General features: G+C 42.3%; 1 protein-coding gene across 1 annotated transcript in view; it reads right to left on the reverse strand.

Annotated features, from left to right (window-relative positions):
• Positions 1–3035: 3035 nt before the first annotated feature.
• The window catches only part of erfl3 (Ets2 repressor factor like 3), a 46405-nt gene continuing 28975 nt past the window's right edge, over positions 3036–20465 (reverse strand). The window contains exons 2-5 of the mRNA XM_079241229.1: positions 15645–15879; positions 8249–8364; positions 6925–8084; positions 3036–6825 (exon numbers count right to left, since the gene is read on the reverse strand). Coding sequence (XP_079097355.1) covers positions 6145–6825; positions 6925–8084; positions 8249–8364; positions 15645–15879 — 2192 coding nt within the window. The 3' untranslated portion in view covers positions 3036–6144. The remainder of the gene's footprint in view (positions 6826–6924; positions 8085–8248; positions 8365–15644; positions 15880–20465) is intronic.

Raw genomic sequence — 20465 nt, forward strand, 5'->3', positions numbered from 1 at the left:
TAATGAGTGATTTAACAAGAAGCTTCCTAAAAGAGGAATTTGAAGAAGAAATGAATTATGTGACAATAATGTCCAGTAGGATCTGTCCAAGATGTCCTGTACTTCTCGCCTAGTAGCAGCTGGGACAGTTTTCAGACCTCTTCTCGGACCCTGCACTGGAATACGTTGGGTACACGGATGGATGTTAAGTAATAATTTAAAAAAATTAGACATCTTGGGAAGTGACTCAACCTTAAGGAATCTTGTCCTGGCATTTGGGACCTATAAAGAACTTCCTAGAAATGTTTCCTAAAGTGTGCGTAGGTGTGTGTGTGTGTTTGAAACCACTGGAAAATCTATGTTCTCTAAAGATTAAGTTCTGACATCTTAAAAGACCTTTAAGATCTTAAAAAAAGCACGGGAATTTTTTTTTTTTTTTTTTTTTACAGATTTTCAGTAGAAAAAAAAATAAAAACGTCCTCATTGAATGTTGCTGTAAGTCGACATTTTCAGGGTAATTTTGAGAAAAAGGGAAATCAAAGAGTAATAACCGCCTAAACCTTTTTTGTCCTCAGAGAATAACTTCCCTGGCGGTTTTCTGAAGCTCTGATGGATTAAGAGTGTACTTTGGAGAACATTTCCTGCAGGGTCTCTGCAGATTCTTCAGAACATTTTGGGGGAACCTTGAGTGAACTTTTTGTTTAACCCATTAAAAAAAATCTAAGTAGTAAATTCTTCTTTAAAAGATATTCAAGGATCCTCAGGCGAATATTTTCTCTGGTGCATTTTACAGGTTATTTTCAATGAAACCTTCACAGAACATTTCCTACATAAAATAAAGACATTTTCCTTTTAGAAGATTTTCAGGGAAACTTTAAGACGGGAACCTCAGTTTCCAGTCCTTGAAGGCCACAATCCTGCAGGTTTTAGATGCTCCCCTGCTTGTAGTCAGATTCTGCATAATAATCCATTCATCTGAATCAGGTGTGTTGAAGCAGGGAAACATCTGAAACATGCACGACAGCAATTCTACTCAAGCAGTAGAGTTTTGAGATTCCTCCTTTCAGGGATGTTTGCCAACATTTATTTAGATGTTATCTTGTGGGATCTTTGGATAACCAATAAGGAATGTTTCCCGAGGGTTATCTGAAGGTTCCTGAAAAAAACAAAAACAAAACACTACCTTAAAAAGAATTTCAGGAAATATTAAAGGAGTTTCCTATTTTGGTAATTTTTGTAGAATCCTTAATGAGAAATTCGCTAAAGTATTTAGGTTTGAGTTATAAAAACTCTTGGGGGAATTGCTATCCTCACAGAACCGACAGTAGGGGTGTCCAAAGTCGGTCCTGGAGGGCTGCGGTCCTGCAGGTTGTTGATGTATTCCTCTTTCAACACATCTGACTCAAATTAAATGAATGTAGCAGTCTATAAAGTTTGGTACATGATTCATTCATTAGGGCCTGGTGTGTTGGAGCAGGGATACATGGAAAACCTGCAGGATTGTTGCCCTCGAGGACCAGAACTGGACACCCCTGGCCTACGGGGATCATTCACAATATAGCTATAAGTGATTTCTAGGAGGAATTTGACGAAAACAGACACCAACAATGATTGTGTTTCAGATTTCCACACAGATTTCTTTCATTTTTAACTCACGTAAAGAGCTGTAACTTTATAATTAGCGAGCTTTACAGACATTAGCGAGCTGATTGATGGGTTGTCTCATTCAAGTGTGAAAATACACATATTGCCAGTGTAAATTAACTTCGACTCAGTTTCTGGAGCTTAATATTTTACATTGCTTGGTGAATAGGACTTTAATCATATAGATGACAAGGCTTTTACTCCAAAAAAAAAAGTAAAGGTTATTTGAGACGGCTCTGCAATGGACTGGCGACCTGTCCAGGGTGTCCCCCGACTCTCACCTGCTTATGGCTGGGATACGCTCCAGCTTCCCCACAACCCTGAATCAGACTGAGCAGTACCGGAAATGAATGAATGAACTTGAAATGACGGGTGTGTTACTGAGGAGAACTAAAGTTTCTGTGCTTCTCACTCGGTAACATCCATACAACACTTCGAACAGCAAAAACCCACAACAGCAGCAGCTACATATTGAACTCGAGTCCTTCACAAATGGTAATGCACCATTCAATGGATGATGCCATTTATAGTTTATAATGTAAATATATAAGGAATAAAGGCTGCTTATTCCTTCATACTTTTTACCGTGACTTCGATTCGCTTACTTCTACAGCTGTGTTTTAATTAAGGGGAAATTAGGGTTGTCCTCTGCTCTACCGCGTTGCTTCCATAAGTCAAATATAAAAAATCAAGGGGCCTTTTAGCATTTTTCATGACCAAAGTAACTTGGGGGTACTCTACTCAGTTAGTTGCAATTTGCAGTGGAGCTACTAGATGTCACAACATCCTTGACAAAGGATTGTCCATTCCAAGGTACAACCAGAAAAACATCTTATCAATCCTAAATTTGTTCATGATTTTGACCAAAATAATATGGCCCCGGTCACGAACAACTCTGGGTATCATCACTCTGCCATCATATAATGTGACCTAAACACGGTCTAGGTCGCATGCTGATGAAGTCAGACCAGGGCACTGCAGTTCATCCATGATTCTAACTTCTTTCCTGCCAGGTACCTCAGTGTTACTGTGAAACCTTGTGGAAGAAAACAGAGCCTTTCCTCTTCACTCCTTATGACTAATTAATCATGGCTACAATAAGACATTTTCAGCATGTTGTCTGTTACTTCTAATCAATTCTCCGTAGCATACAAATAAGCTAAATTTATTTAACTTGTGTTTCAAGAAACTCACTTCAATCAGTGCAGACTGCTTATTGGATGTGGTTTTTAGCATAAGTCTGCATTCATTTCAATCTTCAAATATCAAAATCCCTCACAAGCTTATCATTGAAACAAAATGTCAGGAGTTAATCTCTTTGTTTACAAATAATCAGGTAATAAAACTCTAATGTCTGATTATGTGCCATCAATGAATATGGATGTGTGGAGAAAGAAGAGACACAAACAAACTGATATTCATATTGGGTTTTAAATGGTTTTAAATAACCCTGATTACAGCTTAATTACAAGTTTGAAAAAAAAACAAAACATGAAAGAAGTGGAGAAATTCAATGTTACATCATGGTATTAACTTTCCTCTCGCCTCTCAAGTGTTATGTAAACACTCAGGGGAGAAGAGGTGAAAGAACAGACTTAAAGAGGGAGAAGAGAGATCTTTACACAGTAAAACACATTTTTTTTCTTTTAAAACGATACACCGTCTTCGTATTAACAAAGGAAATAATATACAAGAGTGAGAGGGGGGGGGGGGGAAGTCAAATTATAAAATAAAAATTACAATACAGGACAAAAACAAAATTAAAAAAAAAAAAAGAGAGAGAGAAAAAATAAAATAAAATCACTCCCCCTGTAACCCTAAATAAAGTCTCCCGCCGACGCCCTTCCCACTCAATCCCAGATGTTACTTCTCTGTCAGCATCAAAATGAATGTTACAGGTTACAGCTATGTCACACTGGGAGGGGTTTCTGGTTTTGGAGGGTCTAAAACAGGGAATGGAGTTTGGGGGCATTTCACATCATCCAAACTGATGTACACAATGTGAAAAGCAACAGCGAACAGCCATGGAATAAAGATGGTAATGCCAAGTGTAGAGGTCAACAACTCAATAGAACCATATAAACAACAATAATCAATAGCAGTATTGACATCATAAAAATAAACCAATAAACCTTTATTCTTTAGATAGAGAAATTTGTGCTGCTTGTCTGTTTTTTTTTTTCTTTAGCTGTAACAGCATGAGAGCGCTTGTGTTTCAATCTGACTCTGATTAATCTTTTTACCCTGCCATATTGTGATTGAGTCAGATCACGCTGCAGATAGCAGGAAGTCAGACAGACAAACGCTTGAAAGAGAGCGAGGAAAAGTTCAGCGGTATGAGGAAAGAGAGTGCAGAGCAGCTAAGACTGCTGTCTTATCTGCTGCTGAGATATGGAAAGTCGTAGTAAGGCAGCTGTCAGTTCAAATACAGACACAAGACCTGGTGGGTGTGACTGCGCGTTTATGTGTGTGCGTGTTTTGACACGCCATGGTCCAGACAGGAGGGGAGGGGGAGGTCTGATGAGGAAATTCGATCAGCTGAGCAACGCAGACAGCCTGCAGGCCATCTATCCCACAGTTTTCTGCTATTAGATCCGCCTTGTCGCTGGCCAGGTGGGGACAAGCCGCCAGTCAACACAGATCAGTTGACCAATCAGACCTTAATGAGCTGCGACTGCAGGATGTTAAAACATGTCGCAAACACGTTCATGTGTTTATGTGTGTGTGTGGATGTGCATAGATTGATGGAGGGGGCCATTACAGGACAGGGTCTCAAATGTCCAACTCTTCCAGACTGTGTCTCACAGTCCAGATGAACCCCTTCTCCGTGCTTCCTCGTCAAGCTGTGCTGAACTTTGGAGCACTAACAAGCCTATGACAGTACAGGATTACTACTTCACGAATAACCCATGAGCTGACTGAGTGCGCACACACACAAACACACAGACTGCCTGGAGAAGTGGCCTGGAGCCAGAACAGCTCAAACCAGCGAGAACCCTGCTGAGCTGAGCGAGACTGCAGACAGGAAAGAGCAGAGTGCTGCATGCTGAAAGGGCGAGTTCCTACAAATGAAGTGAGCAGCAGAGTGAACTGCATGTCTGAATCATTAGCAGTCTGTTTGAGTCCCAATACTTTGTCTTGCTGGTCTTCCTCTGGTGGACTGACCTGAGGTTTGTTTATCTCCGAAACAAGTATACAAGAACCCTCCCACCTCTCCTCGCTCTGCCTGCCCACCCACAACACAACAGTGAGTGGCACGACACGTCTTACCACACAAAATAAACCACTTACGAAAAGGAAAAAACCCTGAATTGATCAAATCATTAAAACGCTAAAGTTCTTTTAAAGTGAACTCTTTTTACTTCTTTATTTTAGAATATATCTGATATAATCTGCATGTTATAGGAGCTCAGTTTGCACCGTTGTGCAGGCTATAAAAGCAAGGCGTACAGCGGCAGTGTGTTTGTGTGTGTGTGTGTGTGTGTGTGTGTGTGTGTGCAGACTTGGAGGTACAGTCAAGAGGGAGTACGTTTATGAGTTGAAGGCAGTGCTGTGCAAGTGTGTGTGTGTGTGTTTTTGCTGGTTTAGTTTAACACTATGATTGTTAGAGGATCTCTAGCTGGTGAAATCATTTCTGAGTGGAGACGTGTTATTTCCACAGGTGGTCCGCAAGAGAAAGAGGGGCAGGACAGACGAAAGAGAGGGGGGGGGGGTTAAGAAAAGTCAGTATACCAGAGAGTCAAAGTCCGTTTGTGTTTATGGATTGTGAATGTGCACGGGCTTGCGTAGCAGTGAACACTGTTTAGTGTCCATCATCTTCCCCACGTCCCATTCACTGTTGGCTGGGTTGTTTTTGCGCGTGTGCATCTGTGTGCATGGATCCAATAAACATACAGCAATAGGCTTCCCTGAGTGGAGTGGGTCAGGTTTAAGAGTCAGACAACACCCAAACAGCCCCACTCATCAGACTGAGACACTTTCCTTTTCATCCTTCATTCATTTCTCTGACTGATATAGTCATTTCCTCCTCCCTGCGGAGTCTTCCGTGTCTTTCTTGGGGTTAAATACAGGCACTTAAAGTCCCGTCATCCTGTGGGAAAAGTAGTTTGGGCTTCCACGTGAACGTCCCAGATCTGTTGCTGGACTGACAGGGGGTGTGTCCCCTGAGGAAAGTGTTGACTGGTTTGCTGATCCTGCTGACGGTGGGAGCTGTGCTACTGGAAAAGGGCAATCTGGAGCTTCACTGGCCAGGTGGGAGGAGATTTTTACAGTCTGAGCAAGACCTCCTCCCAACAGATGTCTCTCAGAGAAGCCCTGATCCAGGATTGATGGTGGGTCTGACACAACAAGAGTGAGGCTGTCATTTTCATGAGTGTGTATGTTTGACTCTGCTCTCGGGTCACTGGAGGTTTCAGGAGTCTAGTTTGTCAGTGTGGGAGTGGGATTACAGTGGAACCATTTACATACTCCTGCACCACCTACTTCACTCCTGGAGCAGTAGTGTTTGAGCTCAGGCTCTCATCAGCAGTCTTTATTCTCTAGAGAAAGCTGCGCCGTGGCACGATGCAGCTCAGCGCTCACCCTCTGATGCGAAGCCAGCGGTGTTGCTAAAGAGCCCTCGTACACCAGCGGCGAAGGACTGTCCCCTTCTCTGCTGCCCGTCCCATCCTCCTCCATCTCCATGCATCCATTACTTTGCCTCTCCCTTTCCCTCTCCTCCTCTGGTCGTACTTTTTTGTCATCTGACTCCTCCTGCGAGGCTTCCATGCGCTGGTCTTCGCTCCAGCGCCTCTTGAAGCGCAGTTTGAGGGGGATGCATTTGGTCTGTGTAGATCCTGCGGAGCCCGTCTGGGATGGGGGGACGTTGCTCTCTCCTGGCTCTATAGGCTCACTCTTGAGGATGGGCAGCTCGCGATGCGCAGTGGAGTGTATGTGCTGTGAGGTGAAGAACGGCGTAAGGCCCGGAGGAGGAGGAGCAGGGGCTTTAAAGACGTCCTCGTCCAGATCTTCCTCGGGATGGGGCTGATGGTGGGTGGCGGCTGTGCCGTTAGCAAGGTGGTGATGGTGGTGGTGGTGGTCAAACCGTCTGGGGTGGCGAAGGGAGAACAGCGGCAACTCATCGTCTCTTTCATCTGGGTCTTCATCGCTGATGTCTGTCACCTCCACCTCTTCTTCTGACTCTATATCAGAGATGGGCTCCACCTGGACAGTTGGATAGAAAACAGAAACAATAAATAAAAAAAGATTGTAAAATTGTAATTAAACTACTAAGATCTCTGTGAGGGATTTTGATTTGCGTACCTTTATTTTAGGGAGTCCTGCACTATTGAGGGACTGTGTTGAGGAGGAGGCAGAGATGACTCCAGAACCACTTGCTGAGCTCAAATCGCTGCCGAATGACAGCGAGGAGCCCAGGCCAGAGGTAGAGGACATGGACCCAGATCCTGAGCCTGAGGACAGTGAGCTCTGCCTGGGTTTACTCTGGCTTTGTCCCTCTCGCTGCTTTCTTCCCAGTGGAGGCGGCTGAAGCTTGAACTTGAATGGGGACATATGTGGAGGCTCCTCGCCCAGGTGAAGTGGGTGATGCATGTGATGGGAAAGGGGGTGAGGGTGTGCAGAATGAGGAGGGTGTGGATGGTGGTGAGCAGAGTGAGTCAGAGATGGATGATGATGATGCCGCTCTCCTCCTCTTTCCCCACCCCCAGCTGTGGCGGCTCGTTCAGCTCTCTCGGCAGCGCCTCTATCTGCAGTGAGACCGGCTTTGTCTGTGGTTGGCCGGTGGGGCTGAGGGATGACGATGTTGGGGTACTGGAGGAAAGCTCTGGGACTGAGGCCATAGTTGTACACAGACTGGGTGTGAGCCTGCAGGTAGCGCTTCATGTCTTCTGGGTTGAAGGAGAAGTGTGAGCCTAGCATGGGTGACAGAGTGGGCGAGGGAGTGTAAGGGAGGTGAGACGTCGGGGTCATGGATAGAGCTGGGGACAGAGGAGGAGCTAAGAGGCTGGCCCCTCCGGGCCCTGGCAGAGGGGACACAGGGAAGGGTGACAGGGGCTCCTGGTGGATACGGTGTCCTGCAGGGCCACGGGATCCTGGGTGACCAGCAGGGTTACCTGGCCCTCCATACATGCGGAACAGGGTCTCATGAGACAGACGGGGATGGATGATACTCCGGTATCCTCCTCCACCACCAGGTCCTCCCCCTCCTCCAGTCACACCCCTCTCTACCCTCTCCTCCCCTGCTCCAGTGTTACCTTCCTCAATCTCTGAATTCACAGAGGTACCGTCGCTGCAATCACTGACAGAGCCGCGTCCTATCCGCCGGGCCACTGAGCTGAACATGCCCCCGGGGCTGCGCAGGTCTTCATTAGGGGAGAGGACCTCAGAAGGTGTGGAAGGTGGGAACCGGAAATGGGTCCCAGCACCAGTTGGGACAGGAGGGGCACTCTGAGGAACACTGCTTCCTGGAGATGTTATGGAGAGACAGGCAAGAAGAAAAGAGAGAGAGGAAGAGAATTCTCAGAAATAATATACAGTGTTCTTTGGTGTAATCCTGTGTAATCATACCATCCTTTACTGGGATTATGAGATATTTAAGCATGCAGTGTGCTCGTCTGTCCAGACTTACCAGTAGAGCCCATGTCAATGAAGGGGTAGTTGACTAAAACCAGTTTGTTGAAATTAAACTTATAGGTGAACCTTTTCCCTTTGGTCTTATGAAGGATTCTCTTGTTATAGTAATATCTGAAAAAAAAAAACATGAAACACACACAGTAAGTAAAAAAACAAAAACACAGATAAAAGGCATCATCATGCGAAAAATGAAAATATGATGCCATTCTATATATGACATTCTATATACCATATGGATCACATACTGATCTTTTCATTTCAGTTCTCAAAAAGTGGGTTTTATGTTAAATGACAATTTCATTAAAACCATTGAGACTTTGACAGATGTGCTTGCACACACAAGCGCACACTTTAATAATCACAAGTCTTTCATGTGCCCCCCACCTCTTTGTGCAAATGTTGTATGACATTTGCACAAAGCAGACCCAGAAAGGAGAAGGGGGAGGAGGGAAGAGAGGGAGATGAGAGAAAAGAGACAGATGAGAGACGCAGGATGGACTGAGCAACGGAGCAGCACGGTGATGCTGTGTGTTGGGATAAGCAAATAATTAAGAGATCAGAGGTGAGTGTAAGCAGTGTTACTGCTGCGGCCAAAGGTTAGGTTATATTAAGCCTGCGTGGATTCTCAGGACACGAGGGTGTGTGAGGAGTGCAGTGGATGTTTAACAGGTGTGGGGATTTGGGATTTTTCCGATCTGTGTATAAGAGGGTCTGGGATTAAATGAAAAACTATCAGACATCACAGTGGTGTCACACTTAACAGCACATTCTGTCTTTCATTTTGCTAGATGGAGCCATCTCTTTATGTAACAGCAAAGCAAAGCGACCAATAATTCAGCCCATCTTTATCTGTTTATGTAATGGCCATTCTCTCTTTTTTTCCCAGCTTTCTCTCTCCCATGGTTCCTGCCTACAGTACAAGGCTCCATTTTTATTAACCTTTGTCCAGCTACAGCTCTTTATGTAACATCTTTGCTTTCTTACCCAGATCCACATCTACTTTATGTAACCTTTATATTCCTCACTACCAACCATCACACACTGAGACACCGTGTGAAGGAAAGAAGAGGAGATCCACAGCAACAGAGAAGGAAAAATTATTTGTGTTTTTTTCAATCAGGGAAGAGAACATACTCAGGCAATTACATTCAAGATGTAAGCAGAATGCACTCCTCCCATTGTCTCAGCTGTTTATCTACCTCTTGACTTTTTTTTTCCTTTCCTCCTGTATTTATCTGCTAGCTCATGTTAAATGATGAGAATAGGCAAAGATAGGGGCTTCAAGGTATGCAGGTATTGTTAAGTTAATCAGAGTCCATTGACTATCATTGCACCTTAAAGATAGCGGGGGTGTGCACACGCAAGTGCCTGTGTTTGTTGTATGGAGGTGTCACCCCCTATGCCCCCTCTTATTATGCTTATTACACAGACTTGTTGGGCCATTTTTACTCTAGAAATAGACTGTTGCTCTTTTCCGCTTGCTCTCCATCTCCCTAACTCTCTCCACTCATACCCCGAGGCAATGGGAGAGCGAAGGAGAGCAGCAAGAGACAGGACAGGCCTGCCCTGATGAAAACATTGTTTAAGCGTAAAGCAGCTTGTAATTTCTGCTTAAGGGGAGACACTCACCAGGGCTGGGAAGGAGGGGAAAGGGGCAGTAGGTAGCGAGGGGCGGGAAAGAGACAGGCAGGCAGGAAGTCAAGCAGAAATAAAACCACAACAGGAGTGCAATCGATGATAGAAAAGTCAACAAGCTGGGCAAGGGCCCACACAATGGCCAATATTAATACAGACAGAAAGAGAAGCACACAGAGTTACTAAACAAACCAACTTGTTGTCACCTAATTAATTGCAACTACAGAATCCTAATTCTAAAAGTACACGACGTTGTCTCCATAACTATCTCGCTATTTGCAAGTGAGCAGAATGCCGTAACGGTCTTCAATCTAATTTACTACACTGACTCAGGAGTTCTGTGGCGATTTACCCAGAACTACAACTCAAAAAGCTGAAATCCAGAGTTCGAACTTAGCAGACACTTTAACAGCAACTGGAGACCATATTTAAGGCACATGGTCACCCAGTCCCCCCCCCCCCCCCCCCCCCCTGCAACTGCGCCGTCATACGGGCAGACAGTCTTTGAAGAGCATTTGAACTCACTTCAAAAGAGAAGAAAGAGATTCTTTGAGTGCCTGTGTTTAGCTGCTCACCGCACTCACATCACATGCACAGACACATGCACTGCCACTCAATCCCATTCCACCTTACTCTGATATACTCAAAAACATGGGTGCATGTGACCCCCCACTCGCTTTTCTTGTTAAATGTCAATCCACTCCCCATTTAACCAAAAAGCACAGGTTGAACAGTCCGTGCAAGTGTGGATTCAGGTAAAGCCTATGGTGAGACAAAGGGGAGGCTTTATATCAACTCAGCTGTTACTGGGAGAGATTCTAGGCTAGGGATTAAGCCTGCAATTACACAGACATGCTGAGTTCCAGGAGGTAATGATCAAAGCAGAGAGGAAAGGATCTGAACTGCATATAGGACTTAAAAATTGATTTTCAAAATCTATTCAAAAGTATTAAATATGTTTTTGATTCTGTGTGTCTTTCTTCACAAGTACAACAAGAATGTGGAAGAACAAGGACAGTAAAGTATTTATTGATGGGAAACTGCTTTTTACATATTTACATGTAAAAATAGCACTCTTGTAACCGTGACCATACATATTTACTGAAATGATATCAATCTCAACATGTCATTGCTCAGATATGACAAATATAGCTAAAAATAAGTCCAGCAGGGTAAAAATACTGAGCAGGCATTTAAGCTTCCACTTCCACTTATACAGCAAGTTTTGCTGCTTCTGATTCTTTGGTGTCAAATCATAAATAAATTAGTACTGATGTAAACAGTGGTTTGGTTATTATGAGTAAACATGAAAGAACTCAAAACATGACATTCAGAGTTAAAAGATATATCCACTGTAGTTCATTTTTTAGAGTCAACCTTTAATATGATATCTGTATGAACTCACAAATCTTTTCCAGTATTGTACCATACACAAATATCAGCAGTAAAAGTGAACTGTGCCAGCCTGCTTGCATGTGCGTGCACAGCCTGTGCCTTGCCCATTGTTGGGCTGTAAATAGGGGCTGACTGTGACAGGAAGTTGGGATTACAATACTCCCCATGCGTCCCGTGTTTATTTTCTGCTTCTTTCGTCAGTACTGGCTGTCACACACATAACCCAGCCAGATCAACCTCAACACACAAACACACACCAGCTGCTCATGCTCAGGTGTGTTTATGTGGACAAGGTGCATAGGCAAAAAGCCTTTGAGGAAAAGGCCAGCTTTGACAAGTGTTTACAGAGTCAAAAAGGGAATTAGATGTGTTTACGTGGGATGGGCAGGTTGGGCTTTTGAGGTTTGATTTGTAAAGGTGTTGCATGCTCTGCATATGTGTGTCCACAATGGTTCTGAGAATGTTGCGTTTCTGCATGAAAATGAGTATCGTGTTGCGGCCAGTCACGTGCGCCAGGGGTGTAAATACATAGTGTTGCTTGCGTGAACATGTATGGGTGTGTATGAAGCTCATGCTCTTTCCAACCTCACAGAAAACAGAGGCCTCATTCACTCTGGGACAAAGAGATGCACACAGCACTCGTGGGAGCTGAACACATACATGCTGCACTTACAGACAATAGGAAGACAATGGCCATACGCATATGATGGACACAAAGTCATACAGTGGTACAGTCGCTGGGTGCTCCCTCTGCACTTTCTCTTTGGCCCTAGGTGTTTCCATACAATGTTCTGCTTTAGGCAGATGACCTCTGACCTATAAACAGGCTCAGCCAGCTAGGTGAGTAACAGTCGACTCGCGGTACTGCTGTGTAAAAGTGGCCAACGGGGTTCTGAATAAAAACATTTCAGAACTAGTTTCAGTGTGGTCACTTCACAAAGAGCAAGTGCTGTTGCACCATCACACTCTCCGTTGGTGCAACCAGTTTATAAAATAATTATATAAAATACCTGATTTCAAGCATGTTTTTAAAGGCAATAAAACAACTGAGCATTTTGAGCCACGGTGGCCCACAATTAAGTGAATGCTATTGAAGCAAATGCAAACATGTGTGTAAGCAAGCCTGCTTGGGTAAGAGTCTGTACAATGGTACATTTGTGTATGTGAATAAGCACATGTGCTGTGTTGTTAATCTCTGCCAGCTGTGTCGGGCAGTCGCCCTGACCTCTGACCACTGTGTTAAAGCCGATGTTGGCGGATGATTGGCTGGCACAGAGGCCTGGAGGTCTGAAAGAGCTGGGACCTCTTAGCATGATTACACTTATTAGGCCAGAACTCTGCAATACATGATTGGCAACAGGCTTCGTTTCTAGCACCCTCCTTTGCTCATTAGAGTAATTTGGTGGAGCAAAACATCAAGGGTAGGGTTGTCTGGCACGCTTGGACAACAGCTACCAGCATTAAATGTCCTCAGCTCTCGTTATTCTTTTTTACATCTTATTAACCGTACTGACACAATACATTAAAACACATTTATGAATAAACAAAGATCAAGACGATCTAACTTCTTAACCTCTAGCGCCATTCCACACGTACACATTCTTTTACATAAACACACACACGCACAGTATGAGTGTAATCCTCTCAACAGGAGTGGGAATTTCACAGCAGCCGTGGGAGCGGGAGGCCAGGATGACGCAGGGGACGAGGCTGTGTCCCCTGAATGGAAAGCCAACACATACGCACATGTCCGCTCACAATACAGCAGGCCTGATTAGGGAATTTCCACCATGTGCATTGCAGACAGGAAAGAATAAGAACATTGGAGTAAAAATAATAATTACAAAGGCTAAGTGATAAAAAGAGCACTTCAAAACAAGCACGCCTTTTCATGTTGGTGTGCATGTGTGTGTAGGCTAATTGCCACATGCTGACTGTGGTCTCCATTATTAGCAAGCTCCAGGTTTTCTCCATATGAGGGGCACAAGGTGGCCTGTGCTCCAACAGTTTGCTCCATATGGGGACTGTTACCATGCACATGTGTGATCATGTGCCTCTCCTTTAACTTCAACAATCTTCAGAGTCAATAATCGCCTTGCCACATTTCTATTTCTGTCTTGAGACGATTCATTTATTGTGTCTGTTGCAGGGAAGGGGTGACGGCAGGTCAGGTGTCAAATCAGGTCAGATGTTGACTGTCCGCAGTCTAATCCTTAAGTGACTCTGCTCAATTCATAGACAGAGAGAGAGACACTCTGGATATAAGGTTGATGAGAGAACAAGAGCTGACAGGAACAGTCCTGTGCAGAAACCTTGCTGATAATCAGCCTCCAAGACTGGTCCATCAGACGGCACTAAGACCCACTATATATAAGCACTAACTGAAGCCTAAGCTCCAATCTGCCACAGCACCAGAGGATGGAAATGCTATAAATACATAGCCTAGCCACAAGCACGCCATATATATTCTTTTCTATCTAATTCAGGAGTGCTAAATCCAGATTGCAAGCCTGAATATTTTTGTTGTTACATGTGGACAAGTATAAGTAGTCCACACTGATGCTTGCTGTCCTCATGAGATCCCATCTGTAACCCAAGTTATCTTAATCTCACGAACAAACCATCACACATAAGCTCTGCCAATGCTAAATTAAACAGTCCAATACACTTCCCTCCTTTTCTGGCCTTTATGGCTTTCTTTAAAGTGCTTAGCCTAATCTTGGCTCACTTTGTCTGTACACAGTAAGCCGGAAACACAAAACATGGTGAATGAAGCTTACAGCTGGGATCAGCTGAGAGGACTTCCCCGAGGATATGGGAACTCTCTCATTTTCTGTAATATTCAATTCTGTTACGATTGCAAGCAATTTCATTTCAGAGATCACACTGCTGTTAAATTGCTTACAAGTAGCTACTACAAAGTTTTATTATTGACTAAATTAACTATAAGCCATTGTTATACTAAATTAGTCACACACACACACACACACACACACACACACACACACACACACACACACACAGAGCATAAAAACAGGTGATGGTTTAGAATCATTATTAAATTTTCTCTTTTGTCAGTGTTTGCAAATACACCCAATTTAATTTATCTGATAAATGGGAAACCTTTATAATATGTAAAAGAATGAAAAGCATACATTTACATACATTATAGATGAACGTCAGGAACACACACTATAAGACTCATGTTTAAAATAACATTTTGTGAATCTAAATAAACAGATCTTACCAAATCAGACCACTAATGCACTAATGAGCTTGGAGCAACAGGTATCCAAGAATAAAACTTGTAAAGGCTTGACTTGCCAAAAGGGTATGTGTTTAGCTCTGCTTATAGCATAATAGTAGCTAAACTTGTCCAGGTCACATAAATAAGATTGTGCACACAAACTATTTTGCACATGGACAGAAATTCTGCTGAGCCTGGGGTTAAGTATTATTGCTAAAAGAGAGCTCATTAAACTTATGGGTAGTATTTGGGTTGTAGACTACTGTATTAAGTCATTTACTGACCTGAGAGGCCACGTTCGGTGATTGATCAAATACGATACTTTTTAATGGATTGAGGACTATGACCTAAAAATATCTTACTGTCATCAGAAAAAAAGTTTGTTAAGTTTAATTGCTTTGTTATAAACTTGTGGAGATAATTTACTTCTTGGATGTACCAAACAAATAATCTTTAGACCAAAACCTGATTGAGCCTCAGTTTGATAACTGACCTTCATTCAGAGCACTTCATTATTCATTCTGATATTTTACTTTCCCAGTCAACAGTAGGTTATTTTTCCATCTAACACTCTTAATCTTAAGTTTGTAAAGAACATTAAATGACATAACACAGCAGGGGCATCTGTAACCACTAAAAATGTCTCTTAACCTTGACAATGGGAAATGGAACTTCAGCTTTAATTATTCTATTTTATTTGTGTTAAGTTTTGTTGATTTTTCTCGATAATGCTAATGGTCTTCTTTTGGGCTTCTTCTGCACCAAAAGGACGACATTTACATACTGACAACCAGTCACTGTGGATAACTCCTCAAAGATACTGCTTCTCAGTGGTGATGGAGAACAACCAGAAGAAGTTGTGTACAATAAACACAACAAGAAGCTGACACCACAGTAAATCAATACTAATATACCAGCCTTTAAAGGCTTCCGACTATTCTCATGATCAGCAAAATTTGATCTTGTGGAAAACATTTCATCTTTTTATTCAGTTGGTCATTATGTATTATAAGTACATAGTGTATTGAAAGTAACAATGAACAATTACTCAGTCCCATAAACAGCTAAAACACTGAAACTGAAGCTTGTTCTGTGAGTTTCACTGTCCACTTACCTAAGTGCCCTGCTGAGCTTATCATAGTTCATCTGAGGTTTACACTTTCTGGCCCCCCAAAGCCGGGCCACTTCATCTGGATCCTTGATGACAAACTCGCCATAGTCCCCCTGCCATGCGATAACATCATGATACTCCTCTTTCCTGAGCAGCTCCAAGATGAAGTGCCACAACTGGATTTGTCTGGACCCGGGGCTTGACTCTGGCTTGTAAGCCCATTCTGGAAAGGCAAATCCTGAAATAGAGAAGAGAGTTGGCGGTCAGTCGGGGTCAAAGAAACAACCAGGACCAGTGAAAGCAAAAATGTTGGCTTTACAAATGAAGCTTGTGTATATGACCCCCTACTTGAGGGACATGCAACTCAAGAGCACTCAAATGAGTCACTTCTGTCTCCGCAGAGCATATTTGAAACTTCAAAAGCAATAGATTAAGATTACAATTAGGCGTCAGCGGTCAAAGCCATTTCAGGTTACTGTTCTAAAAGAGACGAGAGAATTACACGCTTCTGGCAGAGTATAAATCACAGAACAGACTGTACTTGTTCACTCTTTGTGATGCAGATAGCTGTCTTCATCATTCCCTGACATTTTTCAGTAGTTTACCTTTATTCTTATTTATTAATCTGGTGATTCTCAGGCATTTCCTTTGGAAATGGACAGTTTGACTCACTGAATAGTTAGACAGAGGGTAGAAAAAGCTAAGTGATGCACAGCAGAAGACGACATTTCTAAAAGCACTCTAACTGCCTCTCAATCTGTTGAACCTCATGACACTGACTGTCAAAGACTTTTGTTTAAACTACTTTCCTCTGCTGTCATTAGGTCACCACCTCACCATGGATCTTTCACAGGAAACGCACACACACACAAAAACTACAACTGAAAGTCAAAGTGTAAGTGGGCTTCATGGAACAGTTCAGTGCGTGAAAAACCTTTCCACCTCTCCTCCACCTATTTCCCCTCCCATGCAGTCACTCTTTCCTCTGACCAGAGGAAAACAACATGGCCAGTCATCTCTCTTGTCTATCCCTCCATCTCTCTCTCCACCCTCTGTTTGAAGGAAATGCAAAGTTGAAGATACAGAATGAGAGTGTGGGTGTTGGTATATGACTGTTTTCATGTGTGAGCCCAAATGTATGAGCTTGAAAGAGTCTGTGTGCCAGTGCCTGTGTTTGGAAATGTTTGTGAAAGTCTCCCACCAACATTCTGTTGCCTGGGTGGTCAATAAATTTGACACGACTGAGAAAAACAGACTATTACAGTTTAGTCTTTTGCCAAATTTTGCCTCGACTAGATTTAATTTTATCAACAGTCATCCTGGTAACACTGACAAAAGTGTAAACAACAATAACAACATGGCACATAAAAGGAAAATAAAGACATTCACCTTTACATATTATTGTGTGGGATATGTAAGAACCATCCGTTTTGGTGCAAACCATTGTTTCACACTGAATTGACTTGGAAAATGACACTACCATTATATAATAAATCACAGTAACTCAGTGCTGAAGAAGACACACACAGTGTGCTACACATCTTTAAATGGGATTTATATAAATAGTTTCTGAAATGCTGTTCATTTTATTTACATATTTGGAAAAAGAATATTAAAATATCACTGTACACTTCAAATATCACTGTACTGTTAAATCAACACTTCACTCAACGCTTTGGCACTATTTATTTATTACAAGTTATTGTCACACAATACACACGTCTATTTTTACACCCAGTTTGCGCTTTTTTTTTCCTTTCCCCTTTTTTTATTTTGTAAAGACATTGAAACATATATAGCCAGAACAAACTCCCTGTTTGCCATGTGTAACAACACATGCAACAGTGTAGAAAGAGTGAGACAGGCTGGGCTTGAGACTGGGTAACCAAGGGGTCAAAAACATTAGATTATGGATGTCGGGGCATGTCAACAGATTCCCTGGATGACAGCTTGAAACAGAGATGGATAGCACTCATAATCTCTTCTGCAATGACCTCACCATGTCGCCAGTATTGCATAACACTGAATAATGCTAATGGGACACAGGCCAGACATTTATAAATGCTATAAGTATTGCTACTGCAGACTTTTATCAAGCTGGATAAAATCTCATTAAAGCTTCCAGTTTTTAGTGAAAATGAGCTGAAAAGAAAATTGTACTCCTTCGAGTCTTCCTACTCATCAAATGCAGGCTACCAGCTATTTTCTCCATTGTGATGCATTTGTAAGGCATGGTCAATGAATCATCTCAACCTACTCAAGTCATTTTGCTATAGAAAATAAAGATTCCTTAATATTGCTAAACTATGTTTGTGATGCCTACACGTTTTCCAACTACATGTTATTCAGACAGTAGGAGGCCTGCAGAAGATGTTCAGGGTGCTACTTGATTCAGGCTACAAACTGCTCACTTTGACAAGCATCACAATATCTGAAATGACCATGAGTGTAGAAACAGCAAGAAATGACAAACTGTGTCAGTATTTTGTCAGATTTTCCAGCCATGTGTAGGAGGCTGTTATGATGCAAATGGCAATGTCACGTTGTTTCCGTTTCTCTTAACACTCTTCTACTTCTCGCTCTTGCAAACATTCAAGATATTTTTTTGCGATACACAAAGTACACTATAAAAATGGGATCAAAAGCTGGGAAACGGCGTCTCTCTTCTTAAGCGTACACTTGTACTGCGAACGAGTTAGTTTTTAACAGATGATGACACTGATTGTGTCGGAGCAAGTCAGGCTGAGATGCTGAGATGGTCAAAATACATCTGGGTGAAATGTATAAATGAATAATGCTGACACATCTTAACCATCAACTCTGGTGTGTGACTTCAAACAAAACAGCTGCTTCACTGAAGTGAAGCTCATTGGCCAACTTTAGATGCCTGTGTGTCTGGTGCAACTGTCTGCCCATAAAATACTACGACGTTAAAAATTAGCCAAAGCTCAACCCCTAGAAGGAAACTCAAACTTAACCAGATGTCTAGATCTAGATCAGTTTTCAATAAAGATACACACATCAGCCTTTAAATAACTGAATCAAACTGATCCCTTAAAAATATCTGGAGGACTGGTGGCTTCACTATGTGGCAAGACGTCATTTTCTACCAGAAAGTTTGGATGAAACAATGTATGATCTATTTAAACTGCCACTTTTTCTTAACCTTATGAGTGTCAGAATATTTTGACTACTTTATATCACCTTAATAACTTTAAAACATCTCGAGACCACTCTTATGTAAATAAATAAACTCAGATCTGGATAATAAAAGCACATTCACTTTAAGTGTATGTGCTTTTAAGTGTATGTACTTAAAGTATATGTGCTTTTATAATAGCACATACACTTAAAGTTCAAAACAACCACTTGTTGGTAAGAAATCTTCTCAATAAGTCAGTAAATGCTTTGTTTCATGTTTTAAAATAATGCTACTTAAATGGAATGATAACATTGTCTCATTCATATCTGTCATTTAGCATCAGTAAACATAAACTAAAGCCCTGATGATTTTGTTTTTAGTGTTTGTCTAAAGCAGTTACAATTAGATTGCACAGGTGTCTGCATCTATGCAAACTGAACAAACAAGTGGCAGAGCATTGGGAACTTTGTATAAATCATAAGTAATAAATGACACAGCTCACATTATAAGTGTGAGCGGTTTTATGGTAAGGCATAAATAGTTCACTTCCATCTGATCATATACTCAAAAATAGAAAATCTTCAGGGCTGAAAAATGAAGCCAATGATCTAGTACTACAGTACTACAGAACTTTTGCCATTTTTCCTGTCATGCTCCCCACCCCCTATCGACGACTAATTCGGCATCCATCTTTTCTTCTACCTGACCTGTTAGCTCTCTCCAGCCTGCAAAAGACGACCTTACAATAACTCTTGTTTTGTCACTTTCTCTCCTTTAATCTTACTTTTTTGCTGAATCAGTGACGATGAGTGTTCAAAACAGCCAATTCTTTATTATACTATATATAAGTGAAATGTCATGTAAAAGTTGTATATTGCAGTTTCTCAGCCTCGGGACACTACTGAGTAGTTCTAGAAATACACATGATAGATGTCACTGTATCATTGAACAAGTCCGGGACGAGGAATTTTAAGGTCAAAAAGTTATGTAATGCGTCTTAAAATCCACAATATTTCTAAGCGCCTAGAGGCTGAGACTTATTGTTGCACAAATAAAGAAAGGGAAATAAATTCTGTTTTTTATTTTTTCATGTGTTAGGAACAACTATTCTTTCATTAAACAGGAACTGTAGTGAAACGGGACTTCTGTGTACACCCAGTGTGTGTGTGACAGACGGTAAGGATTTTGTTTGAAGGAATGCTGAGAGAAAGAACAAGTGTCTTTGTCCTTCGATCCACCCCGAGTCCAACCCAGTCTGGATTGTCCTTACACACACTGGATCAGCTATCACATATAACACACACACACACTGAGCTGTTTCATTGGCCGATAAGAGACTTTCAGTGGAGAATTTCTGGAATCTACGTTTGTGTCAAGAATTCAATCTGTGTGAAAGCTGGAGAGGAGAACGACAGCAGTGGAGAAGAGCCTGCAGAGCATGACATAACCCCCACCACCACACTTAACCTCTCTGACCTCCACTCTCCCTCTATTTGGCTCCCTCATCCCCCCTTCCCTCCCTCCCTGGGGAGACACCAGATAGCCATTACAACACAAATGCACAAGTCTCACTCACACACACAGACATAAGTATGGAGTCTGCATCAATAATGTAGAAACTGGTGTGGAGGGTTGACGATAGGGGTGTGCCTAATCTCTGCCCTGGGACAGCAGAGAGAGTG

This window comes from Telmatherina bonti (genome assembly GCF_933228915.1).
Source record: "Telmatherina bonti genome assembly, chromosome: 5".
NCBI lineage: Eukaryota > Metazoa > Chordata > Actinopteri > Atheriniformes > Telmatherinidae > Telmatherina > Telmatherina bonti.